The sequence below is a fragment of the Myotis brandtii genome, unplaced genomic scaffold (genome assembly GCF_000412655.1).
Source record: "Myotis brandtii unplaced genomic scaffold, ASM41265v1 scaffold923, whole genome shotgun sequence".
Classification (NCBI taxonomy): Eukaryota; Metazoa; Chordata; class Mammalia; order Chiroptera; family Vespertilionidae; genus Myotis; species Myotis brandtii.
Window position 1 is genome coordinate 1,067,928 of NW_005371804.1, and position 22,603 is coordinate 1,090,530.

Here is a 22,603-nt window from a genome sequence, read left to right on the forward strand (position 1 = left end):
TTTGTAATCCCCACCCCCACACAACCCTGGGCTTTGTAATCCCTAGGGCCTATATCTGAGCTCAGCTACATATTTAAACAATGGGAATTAGATTTTATCCTCATTTCTGTGTGTTATCGTTGGGCTTTGTAATCTCCACCCCCTCACACACACCTGGGCTTTGTAATCCCCACCCCCACACACACCTGGGCTTTGTAATCCCTAGCCCTAGGGCCTATTTCTGAGCTCAGCTACATATTTAAACAATGGAAATTAGATTTTATCCTCATTTCTGTGTGTTATCGTTGGAGGAAGTGCCACCTTTGTGCCAACCAGCACACGATGGAGCCAAAACCCTTTGGGAGCTGCCCTTCTCTCGCAGTGTCTTTTGGTTTTCATACTCATTTGTGTCTGACAGACAACACTTAGCTCATAGGACTGGGCTTCCCGGTGAGGGTTGGGGCAGGGTGGGAAGGAGGCCAGTGAGTGAGAGCTCATTCCTGGGGAGCTTTATAAATGCCCATGGCCCACGTCCTCACCCCCTGTCTCAGCCAGGGTCTATCAGGATGGCGGTGGGTGGGAGGGTGGTGGGCATTTGGGGAAAAGATCCCCAGATGCTTCTGTTATGCTGCCCTGCCTCTTCTCAACTGCCCCCTCGCCACACCCCTGCAGAGAGGCACTCTTCCAGCCTCCGATCAGAGCCAGATAGACGAGGTGGCAGTCACGGTGCGGCACGGAGCTGGCCAGCCTGGATCCTCAGCAGATAGTCTCACACGCCTGGCACAGATCCTGGAGACGGGCTTTCAGCGGCCTGTGTCTCCTGGGCCAAGCGTCCTCCAGCCAGGACAACACTAGCGTTCACACGGACAACTCTCTCCCTGTGTCCACAGCCTCTGAAATACCACCCAGCTCTTCTTATAGCTGGAGACATTCGGCACCAGCGCCGTGTGGATTTCAGCTTGTACAACTGGAGGCATCGTGGATTTGGCAGTCGTCACTGTGAATTTTCTTTGCTGCAGGTTGAAAGTGGATCATCTGGTACATGTTCATGTGTAAAAATAGGAACATTCGCTGTCAAGAACAGAGTTGCAGAGCTGTGCTCTGCCTTCTACTTAGAATTCAATCAAAAGATGTCAAAGCCAGCTGGTGTGGCTCAGTGGTTGTGCATCGACCTATGAACCAGGAGGTCACAGTTCAATTCCCAGTCAGGGCACATGCCCAGGGTGTGGGCTCAGTCCCCAGTAGGGGGAGTGCAGGAGGCAGCCGATCAATGATTCTCTCTCATCATTGATATTTTTATCTATCTCTCCCTTCCTCTCTGAAATCAATAAAACATATATTAAAAAAAAAAAAGATATCAAAGCCACAGGGCCCCAAGGGCAGAGACTGGGCAGCCCTGCTTCCTCCCTTCACAGGAAGGACCAGCAACAGTGGCTTTCACGTGCCTGCGGAGCGAATGGCCCTGGGTCCAGACGTCTGTCCTGCAGGTCCAGAGCCCGCCTCAGAAACCACCTCAGGACCGAGTCTTTGGAAACTGTCCACTTTCTTTTGCATGCTACGGTGAAAAAGATCTGGCCATTCTAGTTCTTGTTTATTTATTTATTGTTTTCTTTTATTTCATTTTTTCCATCACCAGTTATGCAGTCACCACCCTGCTCTCCATTAGTGTAGGCGCCCTCGGACATATATTTTCATTCTTCCTGGGTAAATCCATGGAGGGGAATGGCTAGTTCATATGACAGGTATGTTTCACTTCCTAAGAAACTGCCAAACTTTTCCAAAGTTACCTTCCACTTCCTCTACATTCCACCAACGTTTGAGATGGTCGGTCTTTTTTTTGTTGTTGTTAATCCTCACCCAGGGATATTTTTTCCATTGAGTTTTAGAGAGAATGGCAGGGAGGAGGGAGAGAGAGAGAGAGAGACACTTCCATGTGAAAGAGACACATCGACTGGTTGCCTCCTGCACGTGCCCCAACTGGGGACAGGGATGGAACCTGCAAGCCTGGTACCTGTTCCTTTCTAGGAATCGTACCTGAGACCCTCTGGGGTGTAGGCCAACCTCTAACCACTAAGCCATGCTGAACAGAGCTCAGTCTTTTCTATAAAATTAATTTTAAAAAATTGTAAATCCTCACCCAAGGAGGACAATGCTCCAACCAACTGAGCCACACCGGCCAGGGCTGTCAGCCTTTTCCATTTTAATAGCTACTGGGTGGTATCTCATTGTGATTTTAATTTGCATTTCCTTAATAACCTCGAGCTTCTTTTCATGTGTGTATATGCCGTTCACACATCTTGGCTGAAGTGTCTTTTCAGATTTTCTTGTCCATTTTTATATTGAATTCTTTACCTTCTCATTATTGAATTTTCAGAGTTCTGTATGTTCAGAATTCAAATCCTTTATAAGAAATGTAACTTGCAAGTATTTTTCTCCCATTCTTTCCTGTCTCTGGATATCATCTTTCAAAGAGAATGTCTTAATTTGGATAAAGTAAAACTTATTCTTCTTTTCCTTTAGGTTGGTACTTTTTGGTGTTGTAACTAAGCCATTTTTTGCCTAACTCTAGGACTTTCCCTCCTGTGTTTCCTGATAGAATTCTTACAGTTTCAGAACTGGGTTATTTAGTTTCCAGGTGATTATCGATTTTCCAGATATCTTTCTGTTATTGACTTCTAATTTAATTCCAGCTGTGGTCAGAGGACATAGTATAAACCCAGCCTTTTTAAGTTTATTGAAACTTGTTTGATAGATTGTAATAGGGCCCATCTTGTTAAATATTTCATCTGCTCTTGAAAACAATGTCTATTGAGCGGTGTGGGTGGCGTATTCTATCAATTGTCAATTAGGTCAAGCTGATTGGTAGTGCTGGTAAGGTAGGCTGTGTCCTTACTTATTTCTGTCCACTTGCTCTATCTATTATTGAGAAAGGGATGTTGAAATCTCTTGACTATTTTTGAGGATTTGTTCATTTCTCCTTGCAGTTTCATCATTCTTTTTCCATGTATTTTGAAACTCTTATTAGGTACATAAACATTTAGTGTTGATATGTTTTATTTATGATTGAACATTTTATCATTATGAAGTTACCATCCTCATCCCCGGCAATATTCTTGGCTCTGAACCTACTCTGCTTAGTATTAATATAGCCACTCTGGGTTTCTTTGGATTAGCATTAGCGTGAGACATCTTTTTCCATCCTTTATCTTTTAATATCTCTGAGTATTTACATTTAAAATGGGTTACTGGTAGGCAGCATATAGTCATGAAACTAAATATTGCTTTTTATCTCATTTGACAACCTCTGCTTTCTCGTTGGGGTGTTTAGACCACAGATTGGCAGACAACAGCGTGCCAGCCAAATCTGGCATGCAGCCTGTTTTTGAACCAAGAATAGTTTCTACATTTTTAAAGGGCTTATATAAAAAGGATCATGATAGAAATCGTATGTGGCCCAAAAAGCTTACCATGTTTTCTATGTGGTCCTCACAGAGAAAGTGTGCCAGCCCCCGTGTAGGCTATATTTAATGTGATGATCGGTATGGTTGTGTTTCAGTCTACCATGTTGTTACTTGTTTTCTCTGTCTCATCTGTTCTTTTTCCACCTGTTTTCCTCTTCTCCTGTCTTCTTTTGGATTCTATTTCCTTTTTATCTCCTCAGCTAGTGAATTAGCTACCACTCTTTGTTGTGTTACGTTAGTGGTTGCCTTAGGGTTTATAGTGTACACCTTATCACAGTCTGCCACTTCTTACACTAGAAGAACCCACAACCGTATACCTCCGCTTCTCCCCACTGCCCCCCCTGTGGTCAGTGTCCTACAGTTCACTTATGTTAACCCACCCAGTACATTGTCCTTGTTCTTGCTTTAAATCGGTTATCTTCTTACCTATTTACAGTTAAGCATGCAGGTGTTCGAATGGCCGCCGAGTTATCAGTTCTGGTGTTTATCATTTCTTTGTGTAGATCTAGGTTTCCACCTGGTATCGTTGATCTTCTGCTTGAAGAGCTTCCTTTAGTGTATTTTATAGGGCAGGTCAGCTATAATGTGTTTTTTTTCTTTTTTTCAGCTTTATTGAGGTATAAGTGAAAAATAAAAGATATATATATTTGAGGTGCACAACTCAGTGTTTTGGTATACACATGCATTGTGAAATGATCACCACAATCAGACTAATGAACACATTCTGTAATGTTTTCTTTTTTTCAGCTTTATTGAGGTATAAGTGAAAAATGAAAGTTATATATATTTAAGGTGCACAGCTCAGTGTTTTGGTATACACATGCATTGTGAAATGATCACCACAATCAGACTAATGAACACATTCATCCCCTCACACAGTTACCATTTTCTTTCTTTTTTGGGGGGTGGTGTTGGTAAGAATATTGAAGATCTACCCTCTTAGCAAATTTCAAGTATACAATATAATATTGTTAACTACAATCACCGTGTTGTACATTACATCGCTAGGACTTAATCATCTCACATACCTGAAACTATATACCCCTTGGCCCTCATCTCCCCATTTCCCTGGCAACCACCAGTCTACTCTTGACTGCTTAATTCGACTATTTTAGATTCCACATATAAGTGAGATCTCCCAGCATTTGCCTCTCTGTGTCTGGCTTATTTCACTTAGCATAGTATCATCTAGGTCCATTCATGTTGTCACAAATGACAAGGTTTTCTTTTTCTTTTTTTTTTAGACTGATAATATTCCAGTGTATATGTGTGTGTGCATCTTCTTGTGATGAATTCTTTCAGCTTATGTGTGTCTGAAAATGTCTTTTATCTTTATCTTTGAGAGATATTTTTGCTTGGTATAAAATTTAGGTTGGCAATGTTTCCCCAGCCACCATCACCCACCCCATGTCTTATAGCTTGCATTATTTCTGACATGAAATCTTCTATAATCCTTTTTGTCTCTTTGTACAAAATATTTCTTTTCTCTCTCTCTGCTATTAAGATTTTCTCTGTACCACTGGTTTTCAGGGATTCACTGGTGTAGTCTACTTTTAATCCTTTTTGTCTCTTTGTACAAAATATTTTTTTTCTCTCTCTGCTATTAAGATTTTCTCTTCACCACTGGTTTTCAGGGATTCACTGGTGTAGTCTACTTCATGTTTCTTGTGCTTGGGGTTCTTTGAACCTCTTGGATCTGTGGTTTATAGTTTCCATCAAATTTAGAAAAATTATATTAGATCTTCAAGTATTTTTTCTCCTCACCCCCTTCTTTCATTTGGGTAGTCTAATTGCATGGATATTCAGCCCCTCTAAGTAGTCCCCCACATGTTACTGAGCTTCTCTAAATGTTTTGCTCCTCTGTATTTCATTTTGGATAGCTTCTATTATGTTTTCAAGTTCACTAGTCTTGTTTTCTGCAGTGTATAATCTGCTGTTAATACTGTGCAGTGTATTTTTTATCTCGCACATTGCAGTTTTTATCTCTAGAAGTTTGATTTAGGTCTTTTCTAAAAATAACTAGTGTCAGCATTGAGTTGAATCCTTGGGCACCCTGTGACGGTGCAAGAATTGCTTACTGGTGTTGGAACCACTCCCTCCCCACGTTGAAATTGGGCTCAGGAGCCCAAAAGAGTGCTCAATACTTTTGTATCTTGACAAATATTCCTGAGATTTGTTCTTGATCAGTTAAGTTACTTAAAAAGCATTGATCCTGTCCTGTCTTGCCTTTGAGCATCATGCGATGATATGAGAGCGGTGTTTAATCTATGGTTAGTTTTTCCTGTGACAGACGAAAGACTCGTAGTGCTCTCAGGGATACCCTGTGAGTTGGGTTTGTTCTTTCTCTTGCTCTACGGGAAAGAGAGTGAACAGGAAACAGTTGGCAATAGGCACTCTTCTCAGCCCTATGTGAGCCCCAAGCAGTGTTTCTTCTAATCCTCTCCAGTGGCTCTTGCCCTGGACGTCACTCTTTTTTTTGGTCAGCACCCAGATGAAGGCCCCTAAGAAGTATGGCATTTCCTTCTGCACAGCTGCCCTCTGTCCTTGACTCTCCCTGCAGACTCTACCAGCTTCGTCTACCTGTCTCCCCAGCGCGGGGAGCTCTGCTGGCTTCTACCCGTGCCTCTGTTCCCTGCGCCACAACCCAGAACCTTTCCCGAGTCAGTAAGCTGAGCGACTGTCCTCGCTTCATCTGTTTCCCGCCTCTCAGGACTTGCTGTCGCTCCTCGCCCAGCTTCCAAGATCTCCAGTGTTTTCTTTCCATACACTTTGTCCAGTTTCTGAGTTATTTCAGGTGGGAGGGTAAATCTGGTCCCTCCTACTCCGTTTTGTCTGGAAACAGAAGTGATTTCAGGTCATTTTAAGTTCTTTATGCCTTCCTGGATTAGGGTCTTTGCACTATGCATGTTCCACTCTCATAATTGCATGTGGTAAAGCATCTCTATTTATAAAGCAAATAAATGTTTTAAAAGACAGATGACCTACTGTGAAAAGACATTTGCAACTGCCTCCCCGGTGAGAGACTCGTCTAAGTGTCGGCCAGCAGAAGCCACGGGATCGGTTTTACCCGGCTTTCTCTTTGTTCACCACTCATCATGAACTCGATGGTGCACTCATTTACCACTCTCGATTCTGGGTCCTCCATACGCTGTGCATGTGACTGACATAGTACCAGTGTGGGGTGGAGAAGGAGCACCTGGGCCAGTCTCGCCCAGGTGGTCATGGGCTCCATGAAGAGTGTGGGTCAGGCTGAAGCAAGGACACTGCCCATTGTAGAGGTTTTGTGGTTGTTGAATATACTCTTTAAAGTATTTTTTTCATTAAGTATAGTTGACACAATATTATATTAGCTTTAGGTATACAACACAGTGATTTGACGTCTACATACCTCAGCACATTAAGTCTAGCGATCCTCTGTCACCATGCAAACATCACAGTATTCACTCACTATATCCCCCTTCACCTTTTTCACCCATCCCTCTGCCCTCGTCCCCTCTGGCAAGCACCATTTTGATCTCTGTTTTTTTAGTCTGTTTGGAGGCTTTTTGGTTTGGTTTTTGTTTGGTTTCATTTTGTGGGTGTTTTTAGATTCCACGTATGAGTGAAATCACACAGTATTTGTCTTTCTCTGTCTGATCTGTGTCACTTAGCGTAATACCCTTTGGGTCCACCCATGTTGTCATGAATGGCAAGATTATACATTTTTGTTTGTTTGTTTGTTTGTTCGTTTGTTTGTTTATGGCTGAGTAATATTCCATTGTACATATGTACCACGTCTTGGTCAATTCATTTATGAATGGACACCCAGGTGTCTTCCATGTCTTGGCTGTCATAAATAATGCCGAATAAACACAGGGGTGCATATGTCTTTTCGAATTAGTGTTTGTCTTTTCTTTGGAGAACTACTCAGAAGTGGGATTGCTGGGTTGTATGGTGCAGCCATTGTGAAAAAGCAGTGTAGAGATTCCTCTAAAAACTAAAAGTAAAACTATCACATTGTAGAATTAGGGTCCTCCAGAGCGTGGACCCAGGTGACCCCACCAGGGAGGTCCCCAGGACGCAGGCGGGTTCAGCTGAGCTTTCGGCTGTGGGTACTGCTGCTCTCTTCCTTTCTCACAACCAACCAGCCCAGCTGGACCTGCCAGGCACGGACCAATGCTCTCGCCTGCCCTCGTGGCGTGCCTGGTGCTTCCCTGGTGTCCTTCTACCAGGCGGTTTCCACACCTGAACCTTGAAACCTGCTGTCATTCCAGTCCCGGGGGATGGAACCCTGAAGGCACGCTGCCACCGAGACTCCCCCAGGGCTCGCCCAGGTGCCTGAGCCATTGCACCTGGTGCCATGTGGCTGTGGCTTGGTAAAGCGCGGGGTTATGTCTTTTGTCGTATGTTAGTGATGGACTGCTCATCTCACAGCTGTGCGTTTCCCCCTTCTGTCTCCTCAGAAATTGCAGGTACCCCGGTGTCTGAAATTTCTGGGCCTTTCTCAACAGACGACATAGCCAGCAACTGTGTCCCCACCCTGCCTTTGAACGAGCCCATCTTGTGGATCGTCTCCTATACTCTCATGAGTGTGTGTGGAATCATCCTTCTTACCTTAATCATCCTGCTACTCCTCCCGGTCCGGTGTCGGCATGGCCCCCGGGACCCCGAAGTTGTCAACGATGAGTCCTCCCTGGTCCGGCATCGCTGGAAATGAAGAGCAAAGCCTGAACTCCAGCAACCTTGAACTCAGCTCCTAAGAGAATTAAGTCCTAAGTGCAGCAGGCAGGGGGCGCCCGGCCAGGGTGCTCCCTGTGTCCATTACTCTTAAATCTCTCTTCTGCTCCCAGATGCCTTCCAGATTCACTGTATTTTGATTCTTGATTTCTTAGCATCCTTCTTCCGAGAAAAATGCTAATAAAAACCACCTCATTCTAAACCAAAACAGAGTGCATTGGGCTTCAGACCATGGGACTGGCATACCACACCGTCTCGATGTGCCTCGAAATCAAAAGCAAGCCGTGGCTGGCGCGCCGCGCTCCGCTCCCATCTCTGGAGAAGGGAGGGCATATAGTCCATCTCTCCTCTCGGCTCCCGGGAAGCTTGGCACCCATTGCACTTAAGGGTGTTCTGCACCAGGCGTCCACCAGGGTCCGAGGGGTCCAAGCAGGCTCACGACACGATGGCAGGAGAAGCAGCCTGGGGCCTGGTGATAGAACCGTCCACCCTTCTGAGTCGGAGACAGCAGCAGGCCCCTTTTCTGGGCTTTTCTGGGCCTTTCTGGGCCCTGAATGGAGATCGGCAACCAGTGGTCCTCACCAGCCTCTCTGAAGATGCAAGGCCTTCGCCCATCACGATGGAGTGAGGAGGAAGCCCGCTCTATTGTACTCAGTGCTTCCATAGTGTTGCTGGCGTGAAGGTAAAAGACAGACGCTACCTCCACCGAGACTCCGCCTGGGGTCCTACCCCAGGTGGGGGTGCAGGAGGCTGGTTCCAGCCATCACCCTGTCCTGAAAGAACCTTCCTTCCAGCAGGCCGGCGGCTGGCTCTGAACCGCACGTGCGTCAGGAGCTTCCGCCACCACGCCGGGCTCTAGCTCATATGCTCATCTTAAAGTCAGTAAACAGCGTTTCAGTGAGAGAAACACAGTCCATGTCACTGGCTTAGTGGTTCCTTTTCCCAAATCTTCTACGAAGGTAGGTTGATGGTTACCCTTTGGAGAAGGAGGAAACGGCTAAATGCCTGCACTTCTGACCGGCTCTCAGGGGAAGGAAGACGCAAGACATGCCAAGGACTTGGAGGGACCTTCTGTTATTCCTGTGCTTGGAAACCACGTGTTGCCGTTTGCAGAACCCCTCGGACCCCAGCACACCCGCCTGCATCCGCTTAAACCAACCGGTTGAGCGGGTGACCCACATGCTCTCCCCGTGGGCGCGTTCTGTCTTTGGTGCCCCGCTGGGTGTGCAGGGGTGTCTTTATGTGGGGAAATCCCCTCTTGCTATCATTTGAGGCCTTTGCCAAAGAAAAGCAAAAAAACCTGTAACTCGATATAATCAGCCTTATATGATCTGATGTAACTGGGAGAAGGGTTCGAGGCCAGCGTCCCTTCTCTCTTGTCTGTGTGCCAAGTTCAATGTTCACTCTGCATTGCTGTTGCGGTGAGTCGGATGTATAATAAAATCCCACTGGAAGGGCTAACTGTGGAGGATCTCCTCTGGCTGGCGTGTTATTTGTGTTCGAAATAGGCTGCCTGTGGGTGGTCAGCCACCTGCTCTGCTCACTGGATCCCAGGGTCACCTCCCTATTTAGAAATATATGCTGGTGCCGAAGAGATGGGAGGTCGCTTACTGCCTGTCACGGTGGCCTCGCAGACCAGCTCTCACAGGTACTTGTGCGGAAAAACGTGACTTTCCTGTGTTATTCTCGCTCCAGTTCAAGCACGGCAGGAATGAGCCGCTTAGGAGGGGATGGTGGGGTAAAACTGTTATCAAATGCTCGTCATCACGTCTGGTCTCAGCTAGTTAATACACGTAAGATACATTTCAGAGTTAGAACTCTCTGGAAGCCTAATCCTCTTCTTGCCTTATTGGCCTTCTCCCGGGCAGCTGTTTTGTGGCCACTTTGCCTAGAAGGGAAGGCAGCGCCCCTCCATGGCACCTTCCCCTTGCTTCAAAAAGCCTGAACCCCTGAAATAAGGAGAGAGTTGCCGGTGTGACCTGGTTAGTTTTGCTTCCTGTGTCTTCGGGCAGGTGTCCTCCGTGCCATTTCCCTCGTTAGGTGTCTGAGCTCAGAATATTTCTATTGCAGCCCATTAGCAGACACCGTTCCCGGCGTACGTGATAAGAGCAAATTAGATTTCAAGCTGGGGTGTGTGAATGAAGTGTGCTGTAATTCTCGGTATTTCGTCTCACGTTTCTCTACCTTTTCATCTCTGGTGTCATTGGATGTGACATTTTAATGGGAATACTTAAATTACAAAAGCCTAATTTAGCACCGAGAATGAAATAGACAATTGGACGCGGGACATTTTCTTGGCATAGCTTGCCGCCGAAAATTGGACCCTGAGTCAAAACCCTGTGAGTGGCTCTCACCTCCTCCCGTTACGTAAATTGAGACTTGGCTCGGGACACCTTCGAGGAGCTTGTTTTGAGCAGGAAAGGAAGTAGCAGCCGTTTGGGGGTGTCATTCTTAGCTGGTGACACACTGTGCAAAATGCTGGGAGATGGTTCTTGCCTGAAAACTGCAGCTTAGCATGAGACTGTTGTCAAACCCTTGCCAGCTCTCTGATGGGCAATGGCTCCTTCTACGGGAACAATGCTCTGTAATCCCGATGAAGTATTTGGAAGCCTGAAACAAAATCCTGTCTTCAGCAGCTGAAACTGTTTATGAAATAGAACGGGCCATTCTCTCCTCGGGAATTGGAAAGCACGACAAGTGATAGCTCGGGGTCATCTGGCACGTCCCGTGCGCTATTCTGTATTCCTTCTAAACCTGAAACAAGTGCGCAGCGCAAAAGATCCCTGCGTGTGACAGCACGGGTTTTCTGAACGTAGTCCACCCCCTAACATCGGGAAGGATTTTACCTGATGCATCGTGAAATGCGGAGGTTTCTTGTATTCCTTCTGAACCTGAAACAAGTGCGCAGCGTGAAAGATCCCTGCGTGTGACAGCGGGGTTTTCTGAACGTAGTCCGCCCCCTAACATCGGGGAGGATTTTACCTGATGCATCGTGAAATGCGGAGGTTTCGGTTGGAGATCCATGTGGGGTTCACTAACTGTGGTTCAAAATTATGAAAGTCGCTCCCAGCGATGCATCACTCAATCCGTGGAGCTCCGGGTCCTAGATTTTGCAAAGCAGTTGTGATTGCATTAACTCATCTAAGAGGTGAGGAAGGAGTGTTTCATTATTTAATAGGTTCCCTGGGAGGATGGAAATTCGTTAATTTCCCCTGTCCGGGCCCCCACGTGGCGGAGCTGCCAAGCCTGGTTCTCTTCTCAGCTCTGGCCTCGTGCCACGTGATGTCACTGGGAATAAATCACCGCCCGCAGCCCGCTTCATCAACAACAATAATCTAGTTTCACAGACTTGATCCTCATTAAGGGAAACCAGATAATTGCCTGGGATCGCAGTGTGTGCTTGTGCAAACTTATCACAATTGATGACAGAACTGCCACGAAGAGAATTTTTATTTTTTTAGGGGGAAAAAAAACTAAACACCATAAAATATAAAATTACAGTTTTGCCAAGAAAGATACTAGATGTTTAGTGCCAAGAAAACTGCATGCAACAGAACTTACTGTGCACGTTTTTGTTGGGTCGTGAGAATGTCACATTCAAACTCATGGCTGTTTACCAATTACACAGCAAAGGGGAAAAGGCATGCTGAGAGTGGGGAAGGAAAATTTAAAAATAATCAACAGTATGGAACAAAATAAGCGGAATTGGCTCTTTTAAAAAAGTGGCTTCAATTCCAGGAACCCACGGATGTCTTTTACCCTTAAAGTTGCTGAATTGATTGGAGGTGCAAATTATTTTATACAGCCGCCAACCCCAAACATCAGGAATATTCCAGCTGGGGTCACGTGCCCCGTGTCGGCATGGGCGGTGAGAAAGTGGACCCTTGCACTGTGCATGGCCCGGGCCAGGGGATGAGCATCCCCAGGTGACTCCAGTGAGCGCAGACATGCTTCTGGCCTTGGGCAAGGCCCTGGGTCAGCGTGATTGCCATCATGGGCGGGTCGAGACAGCCTGCCGTGGTCGTCAGTCTCATCCATGGAGTGTGGAAGTGAGAGCAGAGCCAGGCCTGCCAGTGACATCAGAGTGTCTGCCAAACCTCTAGTTCCTTCAGCTACTGGGACTAAATACAGGGTGGGGCAAAAGTAGGTTTACAGTTGTTCGTATGGGGAAATAATACAACAATACTATATAATAAAAGGCTAATATGCAAATCGACCAAACAGCAGAACAACTGGTCGCTGTGATGCGCACTGGCCACCCGAGGGCAGATGCTCAACACAGGAACTGCCCCCTGGTGGTCAGTGTGCTCCCACAGCGGGAGTGCCACTCAGCCAGAAGCCCTGAGCTGGGCTCATGGCTGGCGAGCACAGTGGTGGTGGCGGGAGCCTCTCCCGCCTCCATGGCAGCACTAAGTTTGTCCTGCTGAGGGACATCCCCTGAGGGCTCCTGGACTGTGAGAGGGCACAGGCTGGGCTGAGGGGCCTCCACCCCCCAGTGCACAAATTTTGTGCACCAGGCCTCTAGTTAGTAAATAATAATACAAGACTAAACTCACAACTGTAAACCTACTTTTGCCCAGCCCTGTGTGGGTGAGGACACCAGCTGCAACCAATCAATACAGTGTTTTCTCCCTGACCCCCGAACTTTCTCTGGGTTTCTTATAATCAGATATGATTACATGCAGATGGCCAGTGTTTCTAAACTACATCGTACTGTGTGATTTCACAGCACGCTAGCTCTTAACGAGCGTGGGTCAGCTCGGGCTGGGCCAAGAGGCACGGAAAGATTCCTGATAAACTCAGACCCAGCCCAGGAGAGAGTGACCCCGGACACCTGGTCTCTGATGTCCCAGGGCGGTCTGGCCCCTCGATACCTGCGGGATGGAGTCTGCGGTGCCTACGAAGCAGTGATGACGAGTGGGCGGCTCTCTTTGCAGGTGGAAAATTACTTGTATAAGACCAACTGGGCGAAGTCTAAATTTGTAGGTTCCACATGGGTACCCCACCCAGGTCAATCTGAGGAGGGTATTTTGCCACTATAGACGTGTGATTGTGTAGTTACAAATGACAGGTTTGTGAAATAGATTCCGAGTCCGTTGAGCCCAGCTGTCATCTTATTGGAATCACGGAAAGGGGCCTTGCACCCTCCAGTACCTTGAAACCTAGCCTCCTTACCATCGTGTTTTCCCACAGAATGTTCTTCATTTCGGTTGGAATGTTTGTATTTTGACTCGTGATGGAGGCACGGATCGGGGTATTTGAGAAGGCAGGGTCTCCCCAGGCACAGGGCGTGTTTCTCTGTCGGCTGGATGTGCGCCTGGTGGCTAAGATCGCTAAGAGAACCAAGGTTTCAGCTCCCTTCACTCTATCTGCCGGAGTGAAATTTCGCAGGAGCCTGGCGGTTTTGAAGTTAACGCCTCTGAGTGAAAGTTAAGAAAACATTAAATGTTTCTCTTTTTGAGATAAAGAAAAAGGGATCCAAGTCAGTGAAGGGTCTCTATAATGAAAATCACCCAAAATAAACTCCCTCAACTCCCATTTCTTATATAATTTTGTGTTCTTTGTTGCTAGTGTTATCAACTTGGCATTTTTTCCCTCACTCTCCTAATTGCAGACGCATGTTCTCCTCAGTGGGGATCGGGAATTCTCAGTGTAGCCATTAGTACCTGAGGGAAGAGAGAGAAGAAATCAGATTTGTCATGTAATGAAAGCTGGATTCTTGTCATCTAAAATGGCGTATGTCCTACTATTTCTGCTAATTGCACAGATGAATATACTGAAAGTGGAAAGTCCCTGTGCTCTGCCACTTACAGCAGACACTCGTGTTTCCTTAGGAAGGCCGCAAACCTCTGTTCTAACGCAGCCGCCAGGGGTTGCACTTTGCAAAATATATTGTGCATCTCTCAGACTAACAGCCTTTCATACACAATTCTTAAGTGTAACTTGTATTTTTTCTAAATGCTTAAGAGTATTTTGTATCTCCCTTCTGGAATTTCCCCTCTACCTTTAGTACACGGCGCTGATTTAAAGTCGCGGTAGGACCAAGAGCTGGGGAAGGAGGTGTTCGCTCCATCTCGAAGGATGCTCTGCAGACACCGTCCAAATTGTGCGCTTCAAAGCGAGTTTTCTAAAGTGATCGTGTTTTTGTCCTTGTATGTCCCACCAGTTTAAGGGTAAACCATTGAAAAGGAGATAAAAGACTTTGGTTTGTTTGAATAAATAATACTTCCAACACGTTGGGCTTGGAATTTTTTTTTTTTTAATACCTAGTTCAAGTCGTGGTTCTGAAGGGACCATGGGTGATGCGTCATGGTCCCCGCACCTCCACAACTGGATGTAGGTTCCCGGAAAGGAGCAGAGATGAAATTGAATGGAAGGAGGGTCCAGGCTCGATCGTTAAGGCGTCGAGCAGCGGTTCTCAACCTGTGGGTCGCGACGCCTTTGGGGGTCGAACAACCCTTTCACAGGGGTCGCCTAAGACCATCGGAAAACACATATATAATTACATATTGTTTTTGTGATGAATCACTATGCTTTAATTATGTTCAATTTGTCACAATGAAAATACATCCTGCATATCAGATATTTACATTACGATTCATAACAGTAGCAAAATTACAGTTAAGAAGTAGCAACGAAAATAATTTTATGGTTGGGGGTCACCACAACATGAGGAACTGTATTAAAGGGTCGCGGCATTAGGAAGGTTGAGAACCACCGGTGTAGAGTATACTGAAAATGGGAGGAAAATAAAGTAGCCGGAGTGTGAGAACCATCCTGGGAGTGGAGAGAGAGCGCCTGTGGAAAAGACACCGAGTAAGCACCTTTAGTGTCGTAAGATGGGACGGGGCAGTCAGCCCGGTGCTGAGACTGAATGTGGCTGCTCGGGGGCACCTGTGCTCCCCGCCTCCCCGCCTCCCCGCCCCCCCCACACACACACACCCCTCTGCAGGGACATGGTGTTCTCCAAATTCTAGACAAGAAACGCGCTCCTAGTCCCATGCCCAGCAAAACAGCCAAGACAAGTGTGTGCTGTGAGAGTGCACCCCGCTCCCGCCCCCTCCCAAAGCACATCTGGTCTGTACCCACTCTCACCCCGGTGCTGGCCCTCACCTTCCGGAGCGGAAGGGTCCCGCTGAGTGGGTCACTCTGGAGGGGTCTGCACCGAGTCGGGTGAGTCAGAAATACTTGATTAATGGAGATGGACACCGTCCATAAGCTGTGATCTAACCAATCCTTGAGAAATAGGTTTCTTTCAATGACTGGACACTTTGTTTGACGATATCCAGACAAGAAAAAAAAAAAAGACATTTCAGCCCATAAGAGGTGAAGCAATAGTTACTGGAGAAACAGAATAGGAAATCTGCTTTCTAATAATGAAGGAGATCATTTGATGTGAGTTTTCACTTTTTTTTTTTTTTTTTTTTTTACTGTATTTTGCCGGATTACTGTATTTTGCCATCCTTTAAGTTGCGGGTGGCATTGCAGGTGTGATTTTGTGTGTTTATCACTAGGTGGTGCTGTTGTGAAACTTTGTGGCGGGAAGTTTGTGCTATTGTTTTTTTCCCCCATTCTGTGGCTTTTAAAGGCAGCTTTTACCAAGTGTGTGCATGTCATTAAACTACACCCCAGCAGCTAGTTAAAGCTGTCCAGTCCTCCATTCTTTTAAATACAGATCTGCAAAACATGCTGGCTAGATGTCTAGTAAATCTTGGAGGTAATCCACAGTACACATTTCCAGCCCTGGCCTGTCTACCCGGCTGTCCCACGGGGAAGGAAGCTGAGTCACGGAGGTGCCATGAAGTCTCCAGGTTCTCCCCGTGGGTGGCAAAGTCCAGATCCATAAACCAGCTTATCTGATCCCAACCATTATGCCACTGTCTTTATAAGGTTTCTCATTGGAAATTGAAAGGAAAATTACTTTTTAAAATTGAGAATGGTATAGGCTGCAGTCAAAATGCTACAGGGGGAAATAATGGAGAAAATATGTGTAACAAATATAGAAGGATGGGAGCTAACATTTATTAAACAGCAAATTTTAGCTATGCATATTAGGTATATGACGACATTTCTCCTCAGAACAGCCCTATCAGGTACACATTGCTACTAAAACTATTTCTTTACCCCTGGGTGTTCAGCATTATATTTTTGCCAGTTTCCCCAATTGCCTCTGGATTGGGTAGAGTTTTCTTCCAGGAGTCTCCTCAAAAAGGACTTCTAACAGTTTCTGAGTCCTTGTTTGTTAAAACTACGTGAAGCCACGCCCTAGCCAGTTTGGCTCAGTGGATAATGCCGGAAGCCAATTCCAGCATGACAGCAGGGCTGCATCTGGGAATGGCTGATGGCATTTCCCCAAACCTGAAAAGGGATGATTGTTTGCTGCCAGACAGCTCAGGGCATCTTAATCTACATGTTATTGCCTCCTACTGGCCAAACACCTGAACAGCCGTAGGCTAATTCTCCCCATTCTGACAATGGACTTTGTATGAAACCCTGACGCTTTGAAGTGTGTATCTCTGCCTCGCCTCAGGACAAATTGTGTTAGTAAAAAGCATGGGGTCCTGAGACAAGGAGATCTTAGTTTCCTTTAAACTAGGCTCCTCTGACCCCCAAATGCCTTTCAAAATTATATTTCATCTCTGGACTCCTATTTAATCTATGCACAGCTTTCTCCAGATTTCCTGAACCCTTCTTGATGCTGGGACAAGAACCCTGGCAGATAAAGTGTCGGCAGCCTGTAGACAAAAGGGTCCCGGGTTCGATTCCAGTCAAGGGCACGTACCTTGGTTTAATGTTCCTCCCTGACCCCAGCCCTGGTAGAGGGACATGGAGGAGGCAACCAATTGATGTGGTTCTCTCACATTGATGTGTCTCTCTGTCTCTCTCTCTTTCACTCTCTCTAAAAATCAAATGGGAGAATATCCTTGAGTGAAGATTAACAAAAGAAAAAAAACACACAAAAAAAACCCTACCTGCATCCTTTATATATAAAGAAAGCTTTGGCTGGATATAAAAGCCTTGTTCTGGGTTTCCTTTCTTCCGTGTTCGTCCTGGAAGTTGTATGGCATCCCTACCTTCTGATTGAAACATTGCTTTGGGGGAAACTGAGATCAGCTCTACGGGCTCCTCTTATTTTAAGTGACTTGACTTTTTTTTTTTCTAGCTGCCCGGAATATACTTTTCTTATCTTTAAAGCCTAGGAGAGAAGGCTCATGCCAACCATTTGGGATCAACTTTCCTGGCGCAGGAAAGTTCAATATTTCTTCTCTTCTATTGCTATAGCCCTCCCTCTTCTTATGTGGACTTGAATTTTACATATGTTAGATCTGCTTTGCTTATCTTCTATGTCTGTCATTTTATAGTATTTCAAGAATATTTCTTTATTTTCATATATTTTTTCACCTGCCTCATTTCTATCTACTGTATTCCTTTCTGTTTTCACAAGTATCTATGCTCTCTAGGGCTTCTCATGACTTTGTCTTTTTTTTCTGTCTCTCTGGAGTTTGGTCCGCTTGAATTTCATCTCATTACTTTGGTATCTTCCCCCAATTTTTGTGTTTCTTCATTATGGGCCTCTGTTGAAAAAATGGATCCAATATGTTTTGGCTTTTTATTTTTAATTTATCTTTATTGTTGAAAGTATTACAGATGTCCCCTTGTTCCCCCATTGACACCTCTCTCCGTTCGCAGCCCCTCCCCAGGCCTTCACCCCACTATTGTCTGTGTCCATGGGCTATGAATATATGCATGTAAGTTCTTTGGTTGATCTTGTCCCTCCCCCTTCCCTCTGTTACATGCTTCAGTGTCTTTAGGTCCATTTTGTCTATCAGTTTATTTTGTTCATTAGGTTCCACATATAAGTGAGATCATGTGGTACTTGTCTTTCTCTGACTGGCTTATTTTGCTTAGCATAATACTCTCCAGGTCCATCCATGCTTCCTCAAAGGGTAAGAGATCCTTCTTTTTTACAGGTGCATAATATTCCATTGTGTAAATGTACCACAACTTTTTTATCCATTTTCTACTGATGGGCACTTGGGCTGTTTCAGATCTTAGCTGTTGTAAGTTGCGCTATATGAACAAAGGGGTGCATGTGTCCTTTCTGACTGGTGTTTCTGGCTTCTTAGGAAATATGCCTAGAAGTGGGATCACTGGGTCCAATGGCAGTACCATCTTATGTGTGTGTTTTAAATTTCTGATTAAATGCATGTTTTTCTCTTGCTCTCTGAAGACCTTTCTCTGATGCCTTCATTCAATGGTAAGTTCTGCTGCTCTTTCCCACATTTTTTAAAGAGCATTTACTCATCAGTTCTGCTTGAGATCCTTTTTCCAATCTCTCTCGCACTCACTGTGGAATTGTGGGCCAGCTGTCTGCAGGCGGTTCCGATGGAGCAAGGAAGTAGGCTCCACCTGACCTCCCAGGTTCGCAACAGTCCTATTTCCCGTTCTCTGCTGCCGAGCGAGAGGACTGTGTTCTGGACATGGGGAACGTGTGTGTGCATCATTTCACAGCCCTCTCTCCTGAGCCCCTGCGAGGTGCCCCGGGCCCTGCTCATCCTTTTCTGCCTCTTGCTGGAGAGAGGGAGCCAGGTTGACTGCAGGAGGAGCCCCTGCTCAGGAAATAGAATGTTTTCTGGTGTCTCCTGAGATTGGCGGCTGGGGGACTCAAGGCTTCTTGCTGGCCTTTGCCTCTGCCCGCTTCTCTCCGCCTCTTCTGGCAGTTTCCGCATAGTCGGGGCAGCCTGCACCGCATCTCTCCCTCCTACTTTCACTAAAAGTGCAGGCTTCGTGGCTTGTGATTCATTTGTCTTGTTTCGTTTTCCTTGTTTCTCTTCTGTGATTTCCAAGAGAAGAAGGAGGAAGTTGCTGAGCTCCGTGTTCATACTGGAAGTTTGGCCTTCGATTTTTATCGTATGTATTTCAACATCAGTTTCAGGGTTTGTTGTTTTGAGGTTTTTTTACTACAGAAATGTCTCAGTTAGGTTATTTGAATATTTTAAAACTTTTATTGAAACATAAAGGTTTATTAAACATATTCATTGCCATGCTGTTCAATGTGGAAGGAAAGTGATCTAACTGTTCCACAGGAAAGAAGCACCCACGGGGTAGAGTCCTCAGCAACCATGTAAAATATCCTATCTAATAATAGACAAACATGGTAATTGACCGTACCTTCGCTACGCCTCCCATTGGCTAATCAGCGTGATATGCAACTTAACCACCAACAAAGATGGAGGTTAATTTGCATATGTAGGCGCGAAGCGGCGGAGCGAAGACTGAAGGTGGCTCCGGCCGGAGCGAAGGCCTGGGTCCCGGGTGCCGGAGGAAAACTGGTGCCGGCAGCCAGGGGAAGGGAAGGCCTATTGCATGAATCTTTTCGTGCCACAGGCCTCTAGTGTTTTAATAATTTAAAGATCAGGGAATGATTAAATTATATTATATCAAGAGGAAAATAACAAACTCTCTATGCAGTGAGATCAACAATTTTAAATGCACACCCACATATACACACCTACACACACACATCTACCCACATATATACATGCCCACACACATGCCTACATATACACACACATGCCTCTATACATACACACATGCTTCTATACATACACACACATGCCCCCCACATGCCCACACACGCCCACACACCCACAAATACATACACGCACACATACACATGCACTCTCACACATACACACACACACATGCGCACACACACACACACACACACAAACATACACAGGCCCACACGTACAGAAAGAGAGACTGAAGCCGGGGAGCAATGCACCAAGAAGCCGAAGCCGCTCTCTCCAACAGAATTACAGGTGATTTTAAATATTCTTTTAAAAATTCTGTATTTCCTAAATACAGGGTGGGGCAAAAGTAAGTTTACAGTTGTAAGTACACAAAACACAGGGTTTATTCTTGTATTATCATTTATTAATTACTGCATTATTTTCCATACCAACTGCAAACCTACCTTGGCCCCACCCCGTATATTATATTTTTACAATCAGAAAATCCTGTAAAAAGTGAAATTTAAAACGCTACCCATTATTTTCTTTCTGTTCCTCAGACCTCCTCCTATTAGGTTCTCATTCTCTGTCATGATGGGTGGCACCGCACCCACCTGCAGCCGGGCAGGAACCCTGAGTCACTCTCCACTCCCCTCCACTCCTCACACTGACCTGCTCCTTAATCCTTTCGGTTCTACTTCCTGAAGGGCTCAGAGCTCCCCCTCGCTAGGGTAGTTCTAAAGGTGTGTCTTCTGGACTCTCAGTTGGTTTTCTTGCCCTTTGCCTCTCCCACCTGGAACCCCCCTTCTCTGTGAGTGGTGCCCCCCCCCAAGCCGTACCCTTCCCTTGGCTCACTGCAGAGAAAAATCCCAATGCAGGCCCTCAGGGCCAGCCAGTGTGACCCCAGCCCACCTCTCCCGGGACACGCCTGCCACTCAGTCTCTCAGGATCCTGCATTCCAGCCGTACCTGGAGGCAGGACCCGCCAGCAGATTATGCAATAACTGGTGCACAACAACCTCCAGACGGCCAGACTCATGCCGGTGGTGCCAGCTGCTTCGGGCTGGCTGAGTCTGCCCTGCTCCCTGGATGTGGCCCGAGTGTGTGAAGCGTGGAGGCAGCAGATTCCTCCAGCACCAGTTCCCACCAGCCAGTTCTGAGCCCTGCTGCAGGGAGGACGGCTTGTCCGAGCTCCGAGCTCGAGGTTCGGGAGAGCCGAGCCCCATCCCCCGCAACCACCCCGGCAGCCAGTTAGCGTTTTGATCCGTGGAACAGTGATAAGGTGAGGAAACGCTCAGATGTTATCTCTGCACTTTCACTTCTTCCTTGGACCTTCCTGGCCACTCCCTTACATGGCCGGAGCAGACGGCATCCCTGGGTCATAGGGAACAGAGGGTCTGCAAGCTCAGTGAGCTTGGCTGCTTGTCCTGCGATGATGTCCAAGTTCACACTCCGCACAGCAGGGGGCGAGACGGGTCACCTGGCCGGTAGGAATATGGTGTGTGAAGTGCTTGCTCATTTTAGAGGCACCTGCTTGCTGGTAAGATTTCCTTTTCCTGTGCATCATGCATGTTATGGGCTGGGCTTCGTTTCCTTGCCCCCTTTTCACTTGGGGTTTCAAGTTTGCTCTGCCTAAGAGCATTAATGTTTGTTTTTTTAAATATTTCTATTGATTTTTTAGAGAGAGGGAGTAAGAGAGGGAGAGAGAGAGAGAAACATCGATGTGAGAGTGAAACATGCATCAGCTGCCTCCTGCACGCCCCCGACTGGGGATTGAGCCCGGAAACCCCAGCACATGCCTGACCAGGAATCTAACCAGCAACCTTTTGGCGCCTGGGACAACACCCAACCCACGGAGCCACGCTGGCCAGGGCAAGAGCATTAGTGTTTTAATTGGTGAGCTGAACTCTGCATCTGTGAGGAGGAAACATGCAAGTACACATCCCCACCCATGACCCAGAAGGCCAGACACTGAAAGGAGAGCCGGTTCTCTGCTCTGAGTCTCTGAGTCAGTATCCTGTTTATTGATTGCATTTCAATTGCTTGAAACGTAATGGTCTCTGCAGGCGCGGGAAAGAGAAAACGCTGACCGGGTGTCCGGAAACCTGTATTCCAGTCTTGCTGACTTCACGCAGGAGAAAGGGAGCTGGACCTAGAGCAATGGTTTGCTCTCTCTCTCTCTCTCTCTCTCTCTCTCTTCCTTCCCTAGGTTTGGCTTCTGCTTTAACACACAAATTAATCACCGCCGGATCTTGTTCAAATGTGCATTCTGATTCTGTAGGTCTGGGGCAGGGCCTTTCCGACAAGCCCCCAGTGATGCTGCTGGTCCATGGCCCCCATTAAGTAGCAAGGTCTAGGTTACACCCTCTCGCCCACCCCACCTTCACTAAACGCCCTACCTGGTTACTACCTCTCAGCCTTCAGGCCCCAGCCCAGCCTCCCCTCCCCTTGGCAGCCCTCCAGGTCCTTCTGAGATGGATGAGAACTAAGCATCCCCCCTGATGATGTTGATTAGCTCAGCCTGAATCCCAGCCTGACGGTAGGAAGCAGGCAGTGGGTGTGGTCACCACAGCTCCAGCAGAATCCCGCAACGGGTCTGGCTCGGGGAGGATGATCCTGCAGTCATCCTCCGGCGTCCACAGGGCCTTAATCCCAGGACCTGCCTGGGACCCCGAAGTCCAGGGACCTCCCTTATATAAAGTGGACTAGTACCTGCTAGAAGCGCATCCTGCCGGTGCTGTAACTCCCCTCTGGGTTACTTACAAACCTACCGCAATGTGAATGCTGCGTTAAAAGTTGGTCCACTGTAGTGTTTAGGGATCAGCTTCTGGGAATGGTGGTGGGATTGTTTGATGGACATTTAGTTGAATTGGCAGATGTGGTGCCCCTCATACAGAGGCGGGCGGTAACTCTTTTCTGGATCAGCGAATGG

General features: G+C 46.7%; 1 protein-coding gene across 1 annotated transcript in view; it reads left to right on the top strand.

The window, feature by feature from the left end:
* Positions 1–9,627, top strand: part of BACE2 (beta-site APP-cleaving enzyme 2) — a gene marked incomplete at its 5' end in the record, with an annotated part of 41,735 nt that extends 32,108 nt beyond the window's left edge. Inside the window, one exon of the mRNA XM_014532908.1 lies at positions 7,883–9,627. Within this exon, the coding sequence (XP_014388394.1) occupies positions 7,883–8,136 (254 nt within the window). The remainder of the gene's footprint in view (positions 1–7,882) is intronic.
* Positions 9,628–22,603: the final 12,976 nt, after the last annotated feature.